Below are 23,292 nucleotides of genomic sequence, written 5' to 3'. Positions count from 1 at the left end.
AAACAAACAAACAAACAAACAAAAATAAAATAACATACTGTTCTGTATTTGCCCACAGTGGGAGGACAACGCTTGTTGACCCTTTGAACTTTCTTAAATTTCTGTACATACTGATCATGACATTTTTGTGTTGAATTTTTGTGCTGATATTTGTGCTGTGAAATCACAATGAACAAAAACAAAAACATCTGATTCGAACTAGAGTGATACCACACAAACAACCATATTTCTCACCTCACGGTTTTTGTTTTGAATTTAAAATAACAAGTAAATATTTACCGGACATAGAGGAAAAAAGTAAATGAATCTAGGCTGTGTATTCCTGATCTTTGTCTGAGCTCATCTGCAGCTAAAAAAAGTGTTTGGTTGACTTTATTGCTGCTAAATGAGGCTCAACCAGTTATTATATCCAAGGGTTCACTCAATTGTCCCTCCCATTTCCTGTAAAAGTATACATAAAATATGAAAACATATAACTGATATTAATTTAAGCAGATTCCTTGTAATAAAGAAATAAACATAGATCACTAAAACATCTGTTACATACTGTACAAATGGGTAATGTTATTAATGCACTGACAAACGATGTGTACTAACTACAGATATACTTCTTGCTCCTCATCTCAAGTCAGCACCATGATCAAGATTGTGATTCTTCGCTTTTTCCATTTTGAGTGTTTGCAATCTGTGTTGAGAATACTTGTGGCTCACTGGAGTGCAGTTTTGCTTTGCAGGTGGACTTGTCGAGGGAAATATCCATCTGGTTGTTCCCCGCAAGAGCATCCATATGACTCCCTTCTGAATCGGTGAAGATTGTGTTTGAGAAGACAGAGTTAAGACTAAATGGGGGGTTTAAATCTGATTCCTGCACAGGGGGTTTCGAGTGGTCTTTGGCAACAAGGACTGTTGGGTCTCTTGGAGGTTTGACTGGAGGACTGAACTCAGGTGCTCTGCTTTCACTGACTTGCTGATTGGATGCTGCTGCTGTTTCTTGTTTCTGGATATTGTGCTTTTCTGAAATGGAACCAGGAAGTGTCTCAGTCTTCACTACCACCCTGCAGTCATTAGTGATGCTGGGATGTCTAGATGACCCATCGGCTGTGGAAATGACACTGCTGGCACGAGGAAGACTTTTCGACAAGCCTTTGAGTCGCCCTTCTTTTCCCAGTGGATTGGAGAAGCAATTGAGGCACCCAGACATAGAGGACGACTTACCCTGAACATAAAACACTGTAACTGGTGAACAAGCTAAAGTGTGGGTACAATCGGTATTCGATCTTAAATTTGTGCTTAACGTGGCCACTGAATCTGATGAGCGACGTTTTCCTTTAGAGCCCCTTCTGATGCTTTTTGTTCCCCGTGCGAGCCAGAAATCGTGGCTTATTGTAGGCTCTTTCTGTTGATGAATTAGTTTGAGCTCTGATTCCTGGCTGTTTGCTGGAGGGATGGTCAAGGCTTTCTGTTTGTGCGCTGTGGAGGAGGTTTGCTGTGTGCGTTGGGGTGTCGAGGTGTCTCTTGGCGGATGGTACGAGACAGAGGTGTGGCGAGACAGTGGCTGCTGGACAGGGCTGCTACCATTTGACCAGGGCTCATTATCCAGGCTGATGCTGAACTCACCGCTGCTCTCACTTTGGGCTCGACTCTGGGTGACATTAAGCCCTGGGATGAAAATTAATGTAGATTTTTAAACAGATATTCACTTACATATTCATCATCTGCACAATGTCATGAGATTATTGTGCAAGAATACAATTTTGGCACTTGTATTCTTGCACTCTTGTATGCTGCTGTGACAAGTAAATTTTCCCGCTGTGGGATGAATAAAGTTTCATCATCATCATCATCATCATCATCATCATCATCATCATTATCATCAAATAACGGAACGGAGTGGTACGCACGATCGAAAACAAGTTTTTGATTCCATGTGTTTTATTGAGTGTTTTTACGTGTGAAGACTGCTGATATGAGGTTTTAATTAAAATAGTTCAAATTAAATAATGAAGAAGCCACACTAGAGCAGCGTTCCCCAACATTTTTGTCACTCAGTTGGACAAATGTTACCCGGGTGTGTGTGTGACGTCAGTGCCTCCCCAGTCATGAACCTCACCGTACGTCACTTGTATTCTTATATTGTGAATGTGCAATTATTACAATAATATTCTAAATAAGGGATGATCGATTTGAATTTAATTTTGGTTAACCCTAATCCTAATTAAAAAAAAAAGCTGATTAAATCCCCCCCCAAAACTACCTAAAAAAATCTAAATAAACCTACCAACCTAAATTCAATCGGACGCAATGCTAGGGATAGCCACCAGGGGGTGCCCGAGGATGACCGGACGGCGTGGCGGCCATTTTGGAAAAAGTATGGTACCGTGAGTGTAAGGGACACCCAAAATAAGGACCTTCAGGTAAGAGCGGTTATCAGTAAACGATACTGTGGAAATTGCAGTGATCCTAAGAGATCACAGCAAATGGCACACTCTGCCAATGTGATCCCAAGATGTCAAACCTAAACTACAATAATGTTTAGGTTATCATCTATGATAGTTAGATGATTGAATTAAAGTAGAAGTACAATACCGATGAACAGAAATTGACAAAATAAAATTGGCAGCTGAACATTAAAATCAATTAGATCAAAAGTGTAGGGGATAAAAAAAAAGTAAGATAGTGAATGGTATGAAATGTATAAGCAACTTTTGTACTCAACAAGGATGCAGCCATATTTGAAGACACACTACTCAGGGTTGAGAATATTAAAATAGGTTTTGACTAATAATCGGAAATCCAATAAAGCCACGCCCAGGGCCGCTCGAAAGTATATCCAAATTACCTGGAGTAACTGCTGGAGAATGAGAGGTAGTACACAAGGGATCCAAAAGAGGGAGCCACCAGGAACCTGAATGAATGGGAACCGTGAGTGTAGAAACTTTCTGAAATAGTGACCCTCTGGCAACAACAACAACAGGTTGGCCTTCCCTGGGGCCTTGCGGTGTATGAAGCACAGGGAAGTGGAAGGCATTAAATCCAGCATCTCTTTAGGTCGTGCGTTGTAATGGGACAAAAGAGATTGCTCAAGAATATAGGAGCATACTTTTGTAGGCTGGTTCTCACTCTGATCAGGGTGGATTGATCCTGAGCTCTTCTGCCTTGAGTGGCTTGACCTGGATACCTAGCGGTGTTAACAAAGGGTCAAGGTGACTCAGGGTCTAAGTGCTCAGGGGCTCCAGTGCTCTTGGACCCTGATCGGAGGAGAAAGGCAGCGGTTCACCGCGGCTGGATGTTACTCTGATCGGGGTGGATTGATCCCCAGCTCTCTGCCCTGAGTGGCTTGACCTGGATACCTAGCGGTGTTAACAAAGGGTCAATGCGACTCAGGGGGTACGTATGTGGCCCCCCTGGGTTCCGACTTTAGGAACAATGCACGCAGGGTGTGGTGGTCCAGAGCGGAAGGACCTTAATCGAGGCTCAGTCTTCTATGAGGGTTAGCCTCGCTCATGCAACAGCACATTGCACCACACACGTTAATATTGGACTCTAAATGGGGACTTGGAACAGGTTCCAAATTCTTACCCCTAATATTCACATCCCCTAGTCCAGCTTAGGTGACTAGGCCGAGGATGCACCGGGACCTAGGCGATGTAGAGTAGTTTTTTTTTTTTTTTTTTCAGCCATTCCCTCCACAGGTCTTGCAATACAGGTGAGTTCCCTCTAGGTACTTTGACTTCCCTGGAGCCTCGCGATGTAGGAAGCACAGCAAAGGTGGAGGATTGAACCCCAGTTCTTCTGCCCTGAGTGGCTTGACCTGGATACCTAGCGGTGTTAACGAAGGGTCAATGCGACTCAGGGGGTACGTATGCGGCCCCCCTGGGTTCCGACTCTAGGAACAATGCACGCAGGGTGTGGTGGTCCAGAGCGGAAGGACCTTAATCGAGGCTCAGTCTTCTATGAGGGTTAGCCTCGCTCATGCAACAGCACATTGCACCACACACGTTAAAATTGAACTCTAAATGGTGACCTGGAACAGGTTCCAAATTCTTGCCCCTAATATTCACGTCCCCTAGTCCAGCTTAGGTGACTAGGCCGAGGATGCACCGGGACCTAGGCGATGTAGAGTAGGGTTTTTTTATTTTATTTCAGCCATTCCCTCCACAGGTCTTGCAATACAGGTGAGTTCCCTCTAGGTACTTTGACTTCCCTGGAGCCTCGCGATGTAGGAAGCACAGCAAAGGTGGAGGATTGAACCCCAGCTCTTCTGCCCTGAGTGGCTTGACCTGGATACCTAGCGGTGTTAACGAAGGGTCAATGCGACTCAGGGGGTACGTATGCGGCCCCCCTGGGTTCCGACTCTAGGAACAATGCACGCAGGGTGTGGTGGTCCAGAGCGGAAGGACCTTAATCGAGGCTCAGTCTTCTATGAGGGTTAGCCTCGCTCATGCAACAGCACATTGCACCACACACGTTAAAATCGAACTCTAAATGGTGACCTGGAACAGGTTCCAAATTCTTGCCCCTAATATTCACGTCCCCTAGTCCAGCTTAGGTGACTAGGCCGAGGATGCACCGGGACCTAGGCGATGTAGAGTAGGGTTTCTTTTTCAGCCATTCCCTCCACAGGTATTGCAATACAGGTGAGTTCCCTCTAGGGACTTTGACTTCCCTGGAGCCTCGCGATGGAGGAAGCACAGCAAAGTTGGAGGAATGGATCCAGCATATCCTTAGGTTGTGCGTTGACATGGGACAAAGAAGATTGCTCAAGAAGAAAGAAGCCTTTTTTTTGTAGGTACAACCGGGAGGAGAGCACTGGGGAGGCACTGCTTAGTCAGGGCTGGCTCCAGTGCTCTTGAACCCCGATCGGAGGAGAAAGGCAGCGGTTCACCGCGGCTGGTTCTCACTCTGATTGGGGAGGAATGATCCCCAGCTCTTCTGCCCTGAGTGGCTTGACCTGGATACCTAGCGGTGTTAACGAAGGGTCAATGCGACTCAGGGGGTACGTATGCGGCCCCCCTGGGTTCCGACTCTAGGAACAATGCACGCAGGGTGTGGTGGTCCAGAGCGGAAGGACCTTAATCGAGGCTCAGTCTTCTATGAGGGTTAGCCTCGCTCATGCAACAGCACATTGCACCACACACGTTAAAATTGAACTCTAAATGGTGACCTGGAACAGGTTCCAAATTCTTGCCCCTAATATTCACGTCCCCTAGTCCATCTTAGGTGACTAGGCCGAGGATGCACCGGGACCTAGGCGATGTAGAGTAGGGTTTCTTTTTCAGCCATTCCCTCCACAGGTATTGCAATACAGGTGAGTTCCCTCTAGGTACTTTGTTTGACTTCCCTGGAGCCTCGCGATGGAGGAAGCACAGCAAAGTTGGCGGAATGGATCCAGCATCTCCTTAGGTTGTGCGTTGACATGGGACAAAGAAGATTGCTCAAGAAGAAAGAAGCCTTTTTTTTGTAGGTACAACCGGGAGGAGAGCACTGGGGAGGCACTGCTTAGTCAGGGCTGGCTCCAGTGCTCTTGAACCCCGATCAGAGGAGAAAGGCAGCGGTTCACCGCGGCTGGTTCTCACTCTGATTGGGGAGGAATGATCCCCAGCTCTTCTGCCCTGAGTGGCTTGACCTGGATACCTAGCGGTGTTAACGAAGGGTCAATGCGACTCAGGGGGTACGTATGCGGCCCCCCTGGGTTCCGACTCTAGGAACAATGCACGCAGGGTGTGGTGGTCCAGAGCGGAAGGACCTTAATCGAGGCTCAGTCTTCTATGAGGGGTTAGCCTCGCTCATGCAACAGCACATTGCACCACACACGTTAAAATTGAACTCTAAATGGTGACCTGGAACAGGTTCCAAATTCTTGCCCCTAATATTCACGTCCCCTAGTCCAGCTTAGGTGACTAGGCCGAGGATGCACCGGGACCTAGGCGATGTAGAGTAGGGTTTCTTTTTCAGCCATTCCCTCCACAGGTATTGCAATACAGGTGAGTTCCCTCTAGGTACTTTGACTTCCCTGGAGCCTCGCGATGGAGGAAGCACAGCAAAGTTGGAGGAATGGATCCAGCATCTCCTTAGGTTGTGCGTTGACATGGGACAAAGAAGATTGCTCAAGAAGAAAGAAGCCTTTTTTTTGTAGGTACAACCGGAGGAGAGCACTGGGGAGGCACTGCTTAGTCAGGGCTGGCTCCAGTGCTCTTGAACCCCGATCGGAGGAGAAAGGCAGCGGTTCACCGCGGCTGGTTCTCACTCTGATTGGGGAGGAATGAACCCCAGCTCTTCTGCCCTGAGTGGCTTGACCTGGATACCTAGCGGTGTTAACGAAGGGTCAATGCGACTCAGGGGGTACGTATGCGGCCCCCCTGGGTTCCGACTCTAGGAACAATGCACGCAGGGTGTGGTGGTCCAGAGCGGAAGGACCTTAATCGAGGCTCAGTCTTCTATGAGGGTTAGCCTCGCTCATGCAACAGCACATTGCACCACACACGTTAAAATTGAACTCTAAATGGTGACCTGGAACAGGTTCCAAATTCTTGCCCCTAATATTCACGTCCCCTAGTCCAGCTTAGGTGACTAGGCCGAGGATGCACCGGGACCTAGGCGATGTAGAGTAGGGTTTCTTTTTCAGCCATTCCCTCCACAGGTATTGCAATACAGGTGAGTTCCTTCTAGGTACTTTGTTTGACTTCCCTGGAGCACCACGATGGAGGAAGTACAGCAAAGTTGGAGGAATGGATCCAGCATCTCCTTAGGTTGTGCGTTGACATGGGACAAAGAAGACTGCTCAAGAAGAAAGAAGCTTTTTTTGTAGGTACAACCGGGAGGAGAGCACTGGGGAGGCACTGCTTAGTCAGGGCTGGCTCCAGTGCTCTTGAACCCCGATCGGAGGAGAAAGGCAGCGGTTCACCGCGGCTGGTTCTCACTCTGATTGGGGAGGAATGATCCCCAGCTCTTCTGCCCTGAGTGGCTTGACCTGGATACCTAGCGGTGTTAACGAAGGGTCAATGCGACTCAGGGGGTACGTATGCGGCCCCCCTGGGTTCCGACTCTAGGAACAATGCACGCAGGGTGTGGTGGTCCAGAGCGGAAGGACCTTAATCGAGGCTCAGTCTTCTATGAGGGTTAGCCTCGCTCATGCAACAGCACATTGCACCACACACGTTAAAATTGAACTCTAAATGGTGACCTGGAACAGGTTCCGAATTCTTGCCCCTAATATTCACGTCCCCTAGTCCAGCTTAGGTGACTAGGCCGAGGATGCACCGGGACCTAGGCGATGTAGAGTAGGGTTTCTTTTTCAGCCATTCCCTCCACAGGTATTGCAATACAGGTGAGTTCCCTCTAGGTACTTTGACTTCCCTGGAGCCTCGCGATGGAGGAAGCACAGCAAAGTTGGAGGAATGGATCCAGCATCTCCTTAGGTTGTGTGTTGACATGGGACAAAGAAGACTGCTCAAGAAGAAAGAAGCTTTTTTTGTAGGTGCAACCGGGAGGAGAGCACTGGGGAGGCACTGCTTAGTCAGGGCTGGCTCCAGTGCTCTTGAACCCCGATCAGAGGAGAAAGGCAGCGGTTCACCGTGGCTGGTTCTCACTCTGATTGGGGAGGATTGATCCCCAGCTCTTCTGCCCTGAGTGGCTTGACCTGGATACCTAGCGGTGTTAACGAAGGGTCAATGCGACTCAGGGGGTACGTATGCGGCCCCCCTGGGTTCCGACTCTAGGAACAATGCACGCAGGGTGTGGTGGTCCAGAGCGGAAGGACCTTAATCGAGGCTCAGTCTTCTATGAGGGTTAGCCTCGCTCATGCAACAGCACATTGCACCACACACGTTAAAATTGAACTCTAAATGGTGACCTGGAACAGGTTCCAAATTCTTGCCCCTAATATTCACGTCCCCTAGTCCAGCTTAGGTGACTAGGCCGAGGATGCACCGGGACCTAGGCGATGTAGAGTAGGGTTTCTTTTTCAGCCATTCCCTCCACAGGTATTGCAATACAGGTGAGTTCCCTCTAGGTACTTTGACTTCCCTGGAGCCTCACGATGGAGGAAGCACAGCAAAGTTGGAGGAATGGATCCAGCATCTCCTTAGGTTGTGCGTTGACATGGGACAAAGAAGATTGCTCAAGAAGAAAGAAGCCTTTTTTTTGTAGGTACAACCGGGAGGAGAGCACTGGGGAGGCACTGCTTAGTCAGGGCTGGCTCCAGTGCTCTTGAACCCTGATAAGAGGAGAAAGGCAGCGGTTCACCGTGGCTGGCCTACTCTGATCGGGGAGGATTGAACCCCAGCTCTTCTGCCCTGAGTGGCTTGACCTGGATACCTAGCGGTGTTAACGAAGGGTCAATGCGACTCAGGGGGTACGTATGCGGCCCCCCTGGGTTCCGACTCTAGGAACAATGCACGCAGGGTGTGGTGGTCCAGAGCGGAAGGACCTTAATCGAGGCTCAGTCTTCTATGAGGGTTAGCCTCGCTCATGCAACAGCACATTGCACCACACACGTTAAAATTGAACTCTAAATGGTGACCTGGAACAGGTTCCAAATTCTTGCCCCTAATATTCACGTCCCCTAGTCCAGCTTAGGTGACTAGGCCGAGGATGCACCGGGACCTAGGCGATGTAGAGTAGGGTTTCTTTTTCAGCCATTCCCTCCACAGGTATTGCAATACAGGTGAGTTCCCTCTAGGTATTTTGACTTCCCTGGAGCCTCGCGATGGAGGAAGCACAGCAAAGTTGGAGGAATGGATCCAGCATCTCCTTAGGTTGTGCGTTGACATGGGACAAAGAAGATTGCTCAAGAAGAAAGAAGCCTTTTTTTTGTAGGTACAACCGGGAGGAGAGCACTGGGGAGGCACTGCTTAGTCAGGGCTGGCTCCAGTGCTCTTGAACCCCGATCGGAGAAAGGCAGCGGTTCACCGCGGCTGGTTCTCACTCTGATTGGGGAGGAATGATCCCCAGCTCTTCTGCCCTGAGTGGCTTGACCTGGATACCTAGCGGTGTTAACGAAGGGTCAATGCGACTCAGGGGGTACGTATGCGGCCCCCCTGGGTTCCGACTCTAGGAACAATGCACGCAGGGTGTGGTGGTCCAGAGCGGAAGGACCTTAATCGAGGCTCAGTCTTCTATGAGGGTTAGCCTCGCTCATGCAACAGCACATTGCACCACACGCATTAAAATTGAACTCTAAATGGTGACCTGGAACAGGTTCCAAATTCTTGCCCCTAATATTCACGTCCCCTAGTCCAGCTTAGGTGACTAGGCCGAGGATGCACCGGGACCTAGGCGATGTAGAGTAGGGTTTCTTTTTCAGCCATTCCCTCCACAGGTATTGCAATACAGGTGAGTTCCCTCTAGGTACTTTGACTTCCCTGGAGCCTCGCGATGGAGGAAGCACAGCAAAGTTGGAGGAATGGATCCAGCATCTCCTTAGGTTGTGCGTTGACATGGGACAAAGAAGATTGCTCAAGAAGAAAGAAGCCTTTTTTTTGTAGGTACAACCGGGAGGAGAGCACTGGGGAGGCACTGCTTAGTCAGGGCTGGCTCCAGTGCTCTTGAACCCCGATCGGAGGAGAAAGGCAGCGGTTCACCGCGGCTGGTTCTCACTCTGATTGGGGAGGAATGATCCCCAGCTCTTCTGCCCTGAGTGGCTTGACCTGGATACCTAGCGGTGTTAACGAAGGGTCAATGCGACTCAGGGGGTACGTATGCGGCCCCCCTGGGTTCCGACTCTAGGAACAATGCACGCAGGGTGTGGTGGTCCAGAGCGGAAGGACCTTAATCGAGGCTCAGTCTTCTATGAGGGTTAGCCTCGTTCATGCAACAGCACATTGCACCACACACGTTAAAATTGAACTCTAAATGGTGACCTGGAACAGGTTCCAAATTCTTGCCCCTAATATTCACGTCCCCTAGTCCAGCTTAGGTGACTAGGCCGAGGATGCACCGGGACCTAGGCGATGTAGAGTAGGGTTTCTTTTTCAGCCATTCCCTCCACAGGTATTGCAATACAGGTGAGTTCCCTCTAGGTACTTTGTTTGAGTTCCCTGGAACCTCACGATGGAGGAAGTACAGCAAAGTTGGAGGAATGGATCCAGCATCTCCTTAGGTTGTGCGTTGACATGGGACAAAGAAGACTGCTCAAGAAGAAAGAAGCTTTTTTTGTAGGTACAACCGGGAGGAGAGCACTGGGGAGGCACTGCTTAGTCAGGGCTGGCTCCAGTGCTCTTGAACCCTGATCACAGGAGAAAGGCAGCGGTTCACCGTGGCTGGCCTACTATGATCGGGGAGGATTGAACCCCAGCTCTTCTGCCCTGAGTGGCTTGACCTGGATACCTAGCGGTGTTAACGAAGGGTCAATGCGACTCAGGGGGTACGTATGCAGCCCCCCTGGGTTCCGACTCTAGGAACAATGCACGCAGGGTGTGGTGGTCCAGAGCGGAAGGACCTTAATCGAGGCTCAGTCTTCTATGAGGGTTAGCCTCGCTCATGCAACAGCACATTGCACCACACACGTACAGGTACAACTGAGAGGAGAGCACTGGGGGAGGCACTGCTTAGTCAGGGCTGGCTCCAGTGCTCTTGGACCCTGATCGGAGGAGAAAGGCAGCGGTTCACCGCGACTGGTTCTCACTCTGATCGGCGTGGATTGAACCCCAGCTCTTCTGCCCTGAGTGGCTTGACTTGGATACCTAGCGGCGTTAACAAAGTGTCAAGGCGACTCAGGGGGTAAGTATGTGGCAGGGATGTGCGGTCAGAGGAGGCAAGGGAGGCTTGCGACGCCTCCCCAGTCATGAACCTCACCGCACGTCACTGCTGTCATGTATTTAAGTCCTGTCTGCGTGTCACTCCTGTCGGATTGTTCTTGTTTTGCTAGTCGCTTGTCTGTTCTTGTCTTGTTTCTCGTTTGGTCTTTCTTGTCTTTGTCTTGTCTTTCTGTTCAGTTATTCTCGTCCATAGTCGAGCCTTTATAGTCTGTCTTTTGAGTTCCCTCAACAAACCCTGGTCCAAGCTGCATTTGGTCGCCCAGCTCCATTCACTGTATTACACCGTCTTGAATGTTTGCTATCTTTTCAGGTTAGTTTCTTATTTCTTTAACGGTGCCTTTTCAAAAGTATCATTGTGTTAATGATAGGGGGCAGCAGATCCACACTTCATTGTTTTTTTTGCCTCTGTAGTCAGCATGCAGATTAATATGAAACAAGGTCATGATAGCGATTTGATGGATTTACTCTAATTCCTGCAAGGGTAATACATCTGTATTTGCTGAATCCTCTAAACGGCTATTCACAAAGCTTTACCCTGATGCTGCAGCTCGTCGTCCTCCAAACCAGATGGTGCAGCACTATCGCTTGAATCCTTGTCTGTGGAGCACAAATATTTGATAAAAAGACGTACATTTACATTCCATGGATTCAAGAGCCTAATCTACACTTCTTAACTCATTCACTGCCACGAACAGCCATAGACGTCAAAGATCAATTTTAACTGGGCTGGCAGTGAATGAGTTAAATGATTTCAAGACATGGTGAAATGGAATGAAATGAATGGCTTGCTACCTAGCTGTAGCTGTGACACATCTGGGACATCAGTGTCACTGGCTGTAGCGTGGAGTTGCATGAATAGTTCAGTGGTGGGATTCAAGTGTCGTGTGGATAGGATGGATGTGCTTAGGAATGAGGTCGATATTGTTTTCCTGTCCTGCACATCAGCTTCAGAGCCTTCCAACTCCTCTGAGCTGGATGTGAACTGCTTCTGCTCCAACGGGGCAGAGGTGTACAGCAAGCTGCTCAGGGCTGCAATGTTGTACAAGAGAACAGGACGGTGGGGAGATGCAGAGGGGCGAGGTTGTAGAGGAGCCAATGTGATGCAGTCTGAATCTTATGCATGTTCATTAAATTAGAATTACTTTTAATTGGTACTGCATGTTCTGATTTATTGGAGTAGCATAAATGAAGTGGTGGTAGATTTTCCATTTCTGAATGAGTCGTTGAATTAAGGCTATTATAAAGAACAGATCAAACGCTCAAACACAGTTTGTCTTACACAAGGAACGTTGGATGAGAGACTTCAGTTTATCTTTGTTCTTCGGCTTGCTTCTCATATGGGGCAACACTTTCAGTGTGGCTTTTGAACAGACAGCATCCATGTGATGGATTGAATTGTGAGATGGCAAAAGTGAGAGAAAAGGGAGTGAAGAGAAACAAGACCAAACGAGAGACATTTTGATGCATGCAGAGGAAAATGAAGAATGAGGTATTGGACACACAAATCCAAAGTTTAAGTCAGGAAGCCCATACTCACTGCTAGGCTGTGATGGCATGATGTCACCTACTGATGTGGAGGTGGAGCCGGCAGAACCATCTGAACTAAAGAAGGAGCTGCTATCGTGACATGAGAGCTGAGCCTCCGAGTGTGTCGGTGTGAGTGAATGTTCTAGTCCCTGTTCACGGCTATTCGATTTGATCAACTTCTTCAGCTTAAGAGCGATCCAGTTTCCTCGCCTGTTGAAAATGAACATTAAAGGATTGATGAAAAGAAATTATTTCTTAATATGATGTACCTGTCAAGCAACTTACCTGCGAGGAGGTGAGGGCTCATAAAACTTATACTGGTCCATTATCTTCTCCTCGAGCTTCTCCTTTTGTCTCCTCAAATCATTAAGTTTGTCACTAAACAAACAATGAGAGAGTTGACAAAAGTTGTTAGTTTTTAAATTATTCTCTTAAGCAAACAAGAACTTGCATTCCAACAAATCCATCTGTTCAATTTGTTTCTCTCTTAACCAATGTGTCTTCTTCCACTTAATTATGTAGTTTGTAAGTGGTTCTCATTGCTTACATATATTGTCGTTCCTCTATGTGAAACAGATCTTTGCTCTCCATTGTCTGTTCCAACAGAGTCCGGTTCTGCAGCATCAGTGTGTCAATTTGACTCAGAAGATGATGATTCTCCTCCTCCAGGTTCCCCTTCAACTGGCTCAGCAGCTAATAATACATTTGACGCAAATCAATCCAATAAATCAGATAAGTTTTTTTGCAACCATCAGAAGGTGTGTGTGTTTTAAGATAGCGTGGCCAGCCACCTCGCACTGGTTGGTGAGTTTTGTGGAGGTGATATCAAGTTGCTGGTACTCCTTTTTAAGCTTGGAATAGTCGGCCTCCAGCCAGGTGTGAGCCAGCTTGCTCTCATTTAGTTGGCTCTTCAGCTGCTTGTGATCTGCTTTCAGCTGCTCATTGTCGTTCAGAAGTTGACGATAAGTTTGGTTCAGCCTGTGAAAAAAAATGGTGGTATGCAGTAAATAATAGAATAATAATAATAATCACAAATTCCTGTGGGCATATACAGTACATGTGTTTTGCTTGCGATGACATTTGCCCTTTGCCTAATTGTTCATGTGCCTTTGTTCTCCTTTTGCGTCCCTCACCAGTCTTTCTCATCCCGAAGCCTGCAACATTCAGCGGCAGCGGTCCTATGATGTTCCTTCTCCAGACTCATTCTCATCTGCTCTTCCTTCAGGGCCTTTTCCAGATCTTCTAATTTGGTCCGTTGCTGCAACAGGTTGTTGTACCTACAGTAAATATGCCAAATCAAACACGAAACAAATCAATAATAATAATAATAATAACGATGGCTACCTGGTAGCAACATTTATGTTAATGCTTGTTCACATTTGCTTTTCTTACCTGTCCTGCAGTGTGCGGTGTTCGAGCTCCAGCGTCCGATGGGCATTTTTCAGACAGCCGTGTTTCCCCATGAGGACTTCATACTCTGCGGCTTGCCGCTCGTGGAGAGCCGCCAGACGCTCGTGATCCCGTAATAGCTGCTCATGGGCACCTCGCAGCTCTTCGCGTTCACGTATGGCACTGTCCCTCTCGCTTTCTGTTCCCACCTGCTGCTGCTGCAACTGAGCATTCTGAGCCATTAGGGAAGCACTCTGGGAGTTCAATGTGGATTTTTCCACCTGGAAAAGCAAGACGGTTAGTTAATTTAAACAAAAAGTAAATACAGTTGTTATGCATGCGAATGCACACCCAGCTTAATTTTCTCATCCATCCCTTTACCTGCAAGTCCGCATTGAGTGCCTGCAAAGTGGTGGTGTTCTCCTGCAGGGTGGCAGCTTGCCTCTGCAGGGCGAGGATCTGAGCCTGTTGACTGTCAGACTGACTCTCCAGCTGCTTCAGATGGGCCTGCGTAGCCTGGCGCTCTGTCTCCAGTGTTGCGTTCTAGAAAGAGGAGAAGAGTTGAAAGAGCTGACTAGGTCCATAATTCGCTTCAATTCAAATGTCATTTGCTTTGACAAAGTTTTCAGCAATAAAATGCTACCTACGTTCCTCTCTACTTCAATCAGTCGGTCTTTAATATTCAGGAGCTCTTTGGTGGCTTCGTGGCTTTCACGCAACCATTCACTCATTTCCTTTCCATTCTCTCTCAGAGGGGTGGCGCATGATTCAGTCACCTCCTCTTCGTGTTTTTGCTGCAAGGCCTCATAGCTCACTTTCACCTGTGTGGAGGAAAATAGTTCAAACACCTGCAACTGGACAAAACTACAAAACGAGATTTGTAATTCACAGTTCTGAGTTCGTGGCGAAGATGCTCGTTAAGGTTCGAGGATTCTTGTAGACGGGACTCCAGGACAGCCAACTTGTCGTCTTTAATTTGAAGACACTTCTTCATGGACAACTCCAGCTCTGACTCCAGCATATTGAACCTTCTGCATGGACAAATATATGTAAACATTTCATCCTTATTTTTAAAAGCTAAACAATGCAACGCAGACCTGCGTTCGGCTGTGTCGAGTTCCACAGATTGTTTATTCTCTCTGTTGAGAATTCTTATCTCGTGCTCATGGGACAGACGCTCTAGTTCATCCTCTTTCTGGCGGGTCTTCAGTTTCTCACTGACAAGTTCCTAAAAAGAGTCAACAAGTCAGGATTAGTAGACAAAAAAATGTGTATACTGCAAATCAATAATGAGCGTTATAACTTTGGTGAAAGAAATATATATATATTTTTAAATAAATTATCTACCAAAAAAACCCCCGGTGTCCATGGATTCTGTAGTAGCCCATTTTAATTGCGTATATTGCAGTAAGATATGCATTGTGAATTATTTTTAATTAAATGTAAGATGTGATTTAAGCTTCTGCAAAGGTTTTGATACAATGTTTGTATAATAAAGATTGTATATGTACAACGGTGCTGTTAAGTGGAAAAAAAAAATATTGTGAGACAAGGTCAGAGCAAATAGATTCTTTAGTCTCCTTATGACCTTTCTAAGGGTGTCCAAGGTCCTTTGGTCAATCGCAGCTTGCTTGGCCAGTTCTCTGTTGTCTCTCTCCAGCCCTTTGACCCTTTCAGCTGTCTCCCTCAACTCCTCCACCTCCTTTACCAGACAGCGCATCTCCCTTTCCAGGCTCGCCATGCAGACATTACTGCTATCTAAGTTGGCTTCTTGAATTTCAGCCTGACATGGAAAACGTAACAACTGTTACTTTTGGTTTCAGCCATGATGAAAACAGTACTCAAAATCTGGCAACCTTGCACTTACCTGCTGGCGCAATCGTCGAGTCTCCTTTTCCAGTTGTCTCTTAACCTTTTCCAATGCTGCTGTTTCTTGTTCCAAACTCTGCTTCTCTGTTTCCACTTGGTCCAGACGGCGTGCAGTAATCCGGAGTTCCTCTAATGTGGCCTGGAGGCTTTGGTTGTCTGCCTCCAGTTCTTGAACCTCAGTCTCCAATCGGTGGACTTTTCGCTCTAAAGAGGAAGATTTTTTAGAAGCGTCTTCTAACAAAATGTGACCTTCCCCATTTACAAAACATACCTGTGTTACCAAGGGAAGTTTGCAGTTGTTGATTAATGGAGTCCAATGCCTTGCATTTGGCCTCCAGATGCTGCGTGTGCTTGTTGGTGTGAGTGAAGCGTGTTGGCTGGCAAATAAAAATGCCGTCATGGCTGGAACTGCTGCTTCTTGAACCAGGAGAGGGATTATGTGACGCAACAGCGTAATGAGCACTATTTGAAATATTTTCTTCCAAATCAGCTGCTTTAAAATGCCCGCCGATGTTGTCCTCTAACTTTCCTTTCTCCTGAATATGACTGACTGTATTAGCTGATTGGCAAAGGCCCGCATGGTCTTGCTCTGGTGTTTGATCTTCAGCATCTGTTTTAAAAATGTCTTTTATTGTACCAAGGTTGGATGCATTTCTGCAGTTTTGCTCACGTGAGCAGGAAGTCAGTGATTTGTTTTCATCTGAGGTCCACTTGTCGGCGCAACAGACCACCTGCCGGACACGATCCTTCTCGCTGTGGTGGCTGCGTTTGTCGGAATGCGTGTTGTGGTGAAGACGGGCATTGCTGAGCTCCTCGATGGTCTTCAGGAGACTTTGGTTCTCCTTCTCCAACTTCAACAGCCGACTTCGGATCCTCTCATTCACTTCCTCACTTAAAGTCTGCTGTCCTTTAGACGAACACAGAGAGGTGATCAATGTCGACAGCAAGACCTTGACATTTGTAGGAATGAACATTTAGTTGATGGGAAATATGGACTATGGTTCATTTATTGATTTCAAACATCTTTTATATTGTGAGTGTCACCGCATCATAGTGAAAAGCGATTCTCATGTTATTTGGTCAGCGCTTACCCTGAGAGTTGTCTGTGCTTTTGGAAAGTTGTTCTAACTCCCATCCCAAGTGCTGGGACTCCTCCATGCTCCTCCTCTGTGCTAAACACAGAGTCAAATTTTCATCCTGCAGCTCCTCAATGCATTTACGATCTGCATCTCTTCCCTAAAGTGAGCATGCACGATTGGTAAGTTGAAGATACTGAAATCAATATCTCCGCCACGGTTTTTTTACGACGTTCAAAATGTCAATTACTTGTTCCATGTCATGTATGCGGGCCTTCAGTAGCAGGCTGTGTTTCTCCAGCTGGTGGATTTGATCTGAGCGTGCTCTCCAGCCTGCCAGCTGATCTTCTAGTACCTCTTTGGTTTCCTGCAGCACTCTGATATCCTCCTTGAGCTCCTGAAGTCAAGGAGGAAAAACATTTGCATAATGCTGATACGACATCAACCATAATAAAATACATTCTCATTTCCAAGTAATTGTACGATATTATAGATGACCTAGAGTATACGCAAAAAACATCTGTGACAATTGTAGAGCTGTCGAATCAATTGACAACTAATCAATTATCTGATTAATCAACAACTATTTTAATAATCAAGTAATCATTAGAGCAGTGTGTGTTTGTGTATGTGAAAATGGTATTCATAGTTGTTTTAACCTCCATTTTGGCCTTGTAAAATTCCATCTTGTGCATTTGCTCCCTGTAGCGTCCGACCTCACACTCCAGCTTATCAGCTTTGAGCGCACGCTCTCTCAGAGCATCCAGCTCATCGCGATAGGCACGGGCTGCTCGGGCATCGACAAGCAGCTTCAAGTTCTGATAAAAAATTCACACAGATTCAGCAACTGAATGTAAAAAAAATAGAGAATGCTTATGTGTTACTCTCAATTTATCGTCTTTTCAAACCTCCTGCTGGATCCTCTTGAGCTCTGCCTCCATGTTCTCCAGGTCGTGTCTGTTGTCCAGCAATTGTTCACTCTTCTCTTCTCTGAAGGAAGGGACACAGTGCAGAGAGACACAGACAGAATTTGCAAAACATCTTTTTTGCCATAATGATCACATTTTATGGGTTTTCAAGGCATTGTTGAAACAAAACATTTTGTCCTGAATCAGCTGAAAATGGCAAACTGAAATTCAAAAGCGCACCCGCTTAGATGAAACAACTGGTTCAAGGGCCATGGAAAAAAAGAGAAATTAATAAACACATTAATGGTTAAATGTGTTTCTTCAAGGGACTGTCCGACTGACCCTGCAAGCAAGGATAATACGCGAGAGGGCGATTATCAGCAACATTGCTATTAGAGGGTCTTCAGATCGGGGTTAGTATGCATGTGCGTACATGAGTGGCACGAGCACAGAGCCAATGTGGGTCAGAGGTAGAGTGCAACCACTGAAACTGCCAGGCAGGCATTAATGTGGGCCAAACTCCCCAGGGCATCTCTGATCCTGTAGTAACATCATTCAGACACTACTGGAAGGAATCCAGAGGACAGCTTACATTTAAGTACCTCACAGCTACTAATGCTCCATGCAAAAGACACATTATTTCATTTTATTTTTACAAAGTCTGTATTTCTACTTCTGTATGTAGTAGGTCTTGTTTTGTAATGGTATACAAAAACCTTTTTATGAACCTATAAACTTGATATGATTCAAATGGATGCTCAAAATTGAAATTGACCCCAAAAGGAAGAAATCATACAACTTTAAAAAAGAAGTCACAAAAGAAAAAAAATTATATTGTATTTGCTGCTGTTGGGCCAAAATCTTACAAGTCACATTTTGGTCAATTTCGTATTTTTTAAAAATCTGGTTAGTCAAAATATGTTCGTGTTACTTTTACGTATTATTGACCAATTCAAAGTGTTGAAAGTGGCTTGCTCTTTTTTACGATTAAATGCTAATGGTTCAACAAACTTAACATTTTGGTGGGCTTCTGAAAAGGGATGATTTTGTAGATTTCAGGATTCCACCCGACACCGGTGATCTATTTCTTAATTTTACTTTGGTTTTTACATTCTATGAGAATTTTTCTAGTTCGTATCAAAAAAATTGTGTAGGTATGAAAATATCTAGTGTAGTTTGTCTGCACATTGTCGTTGGTCGTACTCACAGCTCGTGTCTAAGTCGCCTAATCTTGGCTTTTGAGTCTGCAAGTTCCACCACCAAGTGTTGCTGAGTTCCCGCCTGGTGCTGTTGCATGATGGCAGGATAGACGGCCGACTGCGGGCCGGATGAGCTACAAAGCACACGAACCACACCTTCCCTTTCTTGTGTTAGCTCTGCTATCGTCTTAAGAAACAAAAACATGTCCTATGTTATTTAATTGACTGATTGTTCAAAATGGATCCTAACACTTTCATTCATACTTTTACTGACAATGGTTGTATTTTTATTTTATTTACAACCATTTACAATTCACAGTCCAAGTACATTTACATATTTGGTATTCTCAGCTATTTTACAAAATTTCTAAATAGTATCATGCCTCACCTCCAGATGGGAGTCCCTCTGGTCCAGCAAGTGCTGAAGATTGGCAGCTATGGTCTTTGCTACAACCTCCAGCTCATCGGCGGGCATGTTACTGCACTCCAACCAATGTAGGTCGAGCAGGTTGTCTTGACTGTGGGTTAGCTGGAGAATATGTTGGTTTGATCATTTGGACATTATCAATGATCTACTTATTTCTTGTTAGGTTTCTCTTGCAAAAGTGATCTTAATCTCAATACAAAAATATTATTTACAAAATCGTATAGATACCTCTTGAATGTGCACAGCTATTGCTGCTTTTGTGTCAAAGTCAAGCGCCTGGATTATTTCAATGTACTTCTCTTTCTTCTCACACTGAAAATGAAACATAAAATAGTTCTTGCTTTCCACTTCAGGTAATGTGATGAGGGATTATTTTGCCAACTATATTGTCATAAAACATATGGCGGTATGGTACATATTAGATGCCAGTTGAATGTTTACCTGAACTGCACATCCCAGGAGTAACAACAATAGTTTCTTCATTTCCACCAGACTTTGCTCTGTTCCAAGAACAGATAAAATAGGTAATAATGAAATAAAGAAAAGATCCAGGACTGATGTCACAAAAGACATTCAGTATTTGCAAATAGGTTTTGTGCCAAATTTGATTTGAGATGTTTCATTTTTTTCTTCTTCGCAGAAAGTTAGCTAGGATTGCCTCAGCTCACCTTCGAGTCTGTGAAAATAAAAACACTGTAGAAATGATGGATGGCATACCAGTGTGAGGAGTTCTCGAAAGCTGCAGCACATTTGGAAGAGGAATCAGAATCAACTGTCTCAGGTTTTCCTGTAAAATAAAATGCAAACCAAATAGATGAAAGGAAGGATAAAGATAGAATATTTACTTATGGCTAAACATACTGTAGATATGAATGCTCATCGAGTATGTCAGTCTGTATTAATGTATTAGAAAAAAATATTGAATACACTGTTCTTTCCATTTTTCCATAATGAACAAATGTTTCTGTTCATCCAAATGGAGTAAAGCATCTTTATTAACATTATAGGATAAGAATAGCTAAACCCAGCCTGAACAGAACCGCTTAAAAATGAAATAAAAAACTGTCCCACATAATTTTCTTTACCCTACAACCGTAAGCACTGAAATATAAATGTAATATTCATATATGTTTGCAGTACAAATGTATCAGGAATGAGTATCTGTATCAGTTGAGCAGAAATAAATCTGTAATTAGACAAGTTGTTGAAAGTGCTGCAGCAGAAAAGAACTCCATTAAAAAAATTGAAATGCTCCAATCCGCTTGAAAATTACATTCTTGTAATCTCGACAGATTTGAATGGAAGACATTTCAAACTGCGGTTAATTAATTTGACAGAGGAGGAAAGTCCAACCCTCATTTGCAGTGGCGTGTGCCACAGCATCTCGTGCTTGAAATGTGTGACTCTAAAACTCTGTTGGGGCTCAGACTGCAGCTTTGGCCCTTGCGTTCCAACTGATCTTTTGCTGATTGCACAGATGTCGAGAAGGGCGATATTAAGGGCATGCATCTTAAGACGGAGCTCGATCTGTGAGGAAATGAGTCAGATCAAGGAGTCAAGTTTGCACGTGTTACATATTCGGTGCGTGTGTGCAAACTTGAGGTGCAATTGAAAAATCCAAAGCAAATGTTCCCATTTCATAATCCCGGTGTGAAAGGGTTTAGCAGCATGTAGTTTGGATGGATGCAGGGGAAACTCACTCACCAGATAATATGCTTTGATTTGCTGAACAAGAAAGGTCAGGTTCTGGACTCGCTGACTTGGATCCTTGCTCATTTTGGTTGTAGTTTGAGGTACGGCTGTAGGATGTCTGATGTGGAAAATGACAGAAGAAATCTTCAATCTGTCTGTCAATTTATGCACCATCCATCCATCCATCCATCCATCCATCCATCCATCCATCCATCCATCCATCCATCCATCCATCCATCCATCCATCCATCCATCCATCCATCCATCCATCCATCCATCCATCCATCCATCCATCCATCCATCCATCCATCCATCCATCCTCAGCTGTCTTCAGTCAAACTCTTTATTTACTCATTATACATTTCTGTTAGAATATTAACTTTTTAACTTAACTTTTTAACTTTTAAATGAACTTAAGAAATTGTGTGAAAACAGAGACCCCAGCCAGATTGTCAACGCATAACAATGACATCTGACAGAAATATCCAAATAATTTATAAAGTAAAAAAAAAAAAAATAGCATCATGGCAAATCATGTTCAACAATAGAGTTTCCAAATGTTTGCTTGCATTTCCTCCTAAATAAACAATAATGCTGATGCAAATTTGACACTCAACACACACAATACAAGAAATGCTGTGAGCTGCTCCGTCACTGTTCAGTCATCCTGTCCCCGCCCATTTTTTATTGCCCCATTTCTGTGTCACCACCTCGCCCCTCCCTCCCATCTGTGTCCAAATGCCACTAAACACCAGCAACACAGTTTTAATCTCGGAGGCTCTCCCAATCCAAGAGATTATCCCGCCTCTGCCCCCTCCCCTCCTACCACTCAAGCGCTGGTACTCATAAAGAACTGGTTATTATGACACTGGTTGATAAAATGAATAAATGAACAATTGTATCTTAATGGTAGACAGCTTTCCATAACTCTCCTGGGTTGTCCATTTTACCCTTCATGAATCAAGCATCCAGTTTGTCACTTGCTATAATTTAACAGTTTTTTGAGGGTGGGGATAATTCCCTTTGAACATACGGTGCTCAAATCATAATCCTTTAACTAGCATGCCAACAAAATTTATGATGTCTCATCTGTTTTGGCAGGATTTTATCTAAACTTGATGAATAACAGCAGTAGAAGCAAATCAATGCACCGGTCGAAAGACTAAGGTGCACAAATTGAACGAGTTAGTCGTACTGATAGTTTTTTCCCCACTACTGCACACTTGCAGGTCAACTTTGGCACATTAGTAGTAGGACAACCACATGTTACTAAATGAAGCAAAATTGTACAATATAGTGGACATTAATGTGCTACTAGTACACATTACTTGTGTGGCTGAAGTCGGAGGATTTGGACAGGATGGCTCTAAATGAGGGGGTCAAATTCATTTCTGTCCTGAGCCAGTTACAGTTTCCTATAGTCTTGTTTATTACACTTGCCAATTAAAACATTTTGGTGCAGACATTAGCAAGAATCATGCAAGTTAAAAAACATTATTTACTTTCATCGGCCACATGAGATGATGTGGCGAGACAGGATTGTGATAAGTTTGAGTTTGACAGCTGTGCTCTAAGTGATTAATCGATTATCTAAATAATTATTGATTATTTGATGATCGATTGATTGACAATTAACCAAGTATTCTTAACATCCCAAGGCAGTCGTAGTAGCATGCAGTTATCAACTAGTGCACAAAGTTTGCCTCACTAGTATCATGTAGTCGTCCTACTAGTTTGCCAAAAGTGTTCTACTGGTATGCAGAAATGTCAACTAACACCACACCCCAAAGTTCAAACATTGTTTTATAGTACCATTCATTCATTTAAAAAGTGAACGCAAAACATTACTTACATTTGGCTCATAACTTCATTCAAAAAGACTCCATCCAACAATTCATTGAAGTCCGCATGCCGGCTTTCGTCATGAGAAGCAAAAGTCCTCACCTGCAGAGAAGCGGCCAAGTCAATAAAAATCCATCATCAGTCACTTATTTGAAATTACATACCCAGGTGACAAGTGGGCTCATCATGAACTGATCCAGGATGGGCTGGAAAAAAACGCTTTCCATCTTCACCCAAAGGTTTGTCAGAAATACATCCACTGTAAAATCCCAACTCGTCTAACTTCCTTGAGGCATAAGGCGGTCGCTCTTACATGTGAAATATCCAATTTCTTTTTTTTTTAAGATTGTAGACAACGCCTGCCTGTTCACCTGGTTCTTTCCCTCCTCAACATCTTCAGCGATGACATCGTCTGTTGTCTTCAGCAAACAGTTCAGATACAATACCAAGCATCCTCCACTGATCCAAAATGTTGCAAAGGCTTGTGTAGCTCCCTCCCCTCCTGCTCTCCCTCAGACTGGTGATTGTGTAGCTCCCTCCCCTCCTGCTCACCCTCAGACTGGTGATAATTCCTGAAGGTCTGCTCAGTTAGTGCCAGCAGCAGCA

At 45.1% G+C, this 23,292-nt stretch overlaps 1 protein-coding gene across 3 annotated transcripts; it reads right to left on the bottom strand.

Moving 5' to 3' along the window:
* Positions 1–265: 265 nt before the first annotated feature.
* On the bottom strand, positions 266–23,203 carry LOC119138390 (girdin-like). 3 transcript variants are annotated; one of them, XM_037278432.1, is made up of 29 exons: positions 22,851–23,203; positions 22,697–22,788; positions 20,857–20,962; positions 19,870–19,939; positions 19,594–19,652; positions 19,381–19,464; positions 19,114–19,254; positions 18,734–18,912; positions 17,527–17,608; positions 17,278–17,436; positions 16,869–17,015; positions 16,634–16,778; positions 15,814–16,449; positions 15,541–15,746; positions 15,262–15,456; positions 14,771–14,901; positions 14,563–14,704; positions 14,321–14,494; positions 14,055–14,216; positions 13,677–13,954; positions 13,418–13,561; positions 13,076–13,262; positions 12,832–12,977; positions 12,570–12,662; positions 12,295–12,494; positions 12,037–12,117; positions 11,550–11,786; positions 11,292–11,354; positions 266–1,659 (listed from the first exon to the last, which is right to left on the bottom strand). In XM_037278432.1, exons 1-29 carry the CDS (start codon positions 22,911–22,913, stop codon positions 641–643), a joined length of 5,421 nt encoding a protein of 1,806 aa, XP_037134327.1. In that variant the 5' UTR covers positions 22,914–23,203; the 3' UTR covers positions 266–640. The 3 variants fall into 3 exon arrangements, with proteins under 3 accessions (XP_037134327.1, XP_037134416.1, XP_037134496.1); XM_037278521.1 differs by lacking the exon at positions 11,550–11,786; XM_037278601.1 differs by lacking the exons at positions 11,550–11,786; positions 12,037–12,117.
* Between the last annotated feature and the right edge of the window lie 89 nt (positions 23,204–23,292).

This window comes from Syngnathus acus, chromosome 1, assembly GCF_901709675.1.
Source record: "Syngnathus acus chromosome 1, fSynAcu1.2, whole genome shotgun sequence".
Lineage (NCBI taxonomy): Eukaryota > Metazoa > Chordata > Actinopteri > Syngnathiformes > Syngnathidae > Syngnathus > Syngnathus acus.
This window is presented reverse-complemented; position numbering and strand designations above follow the sequence as displayed.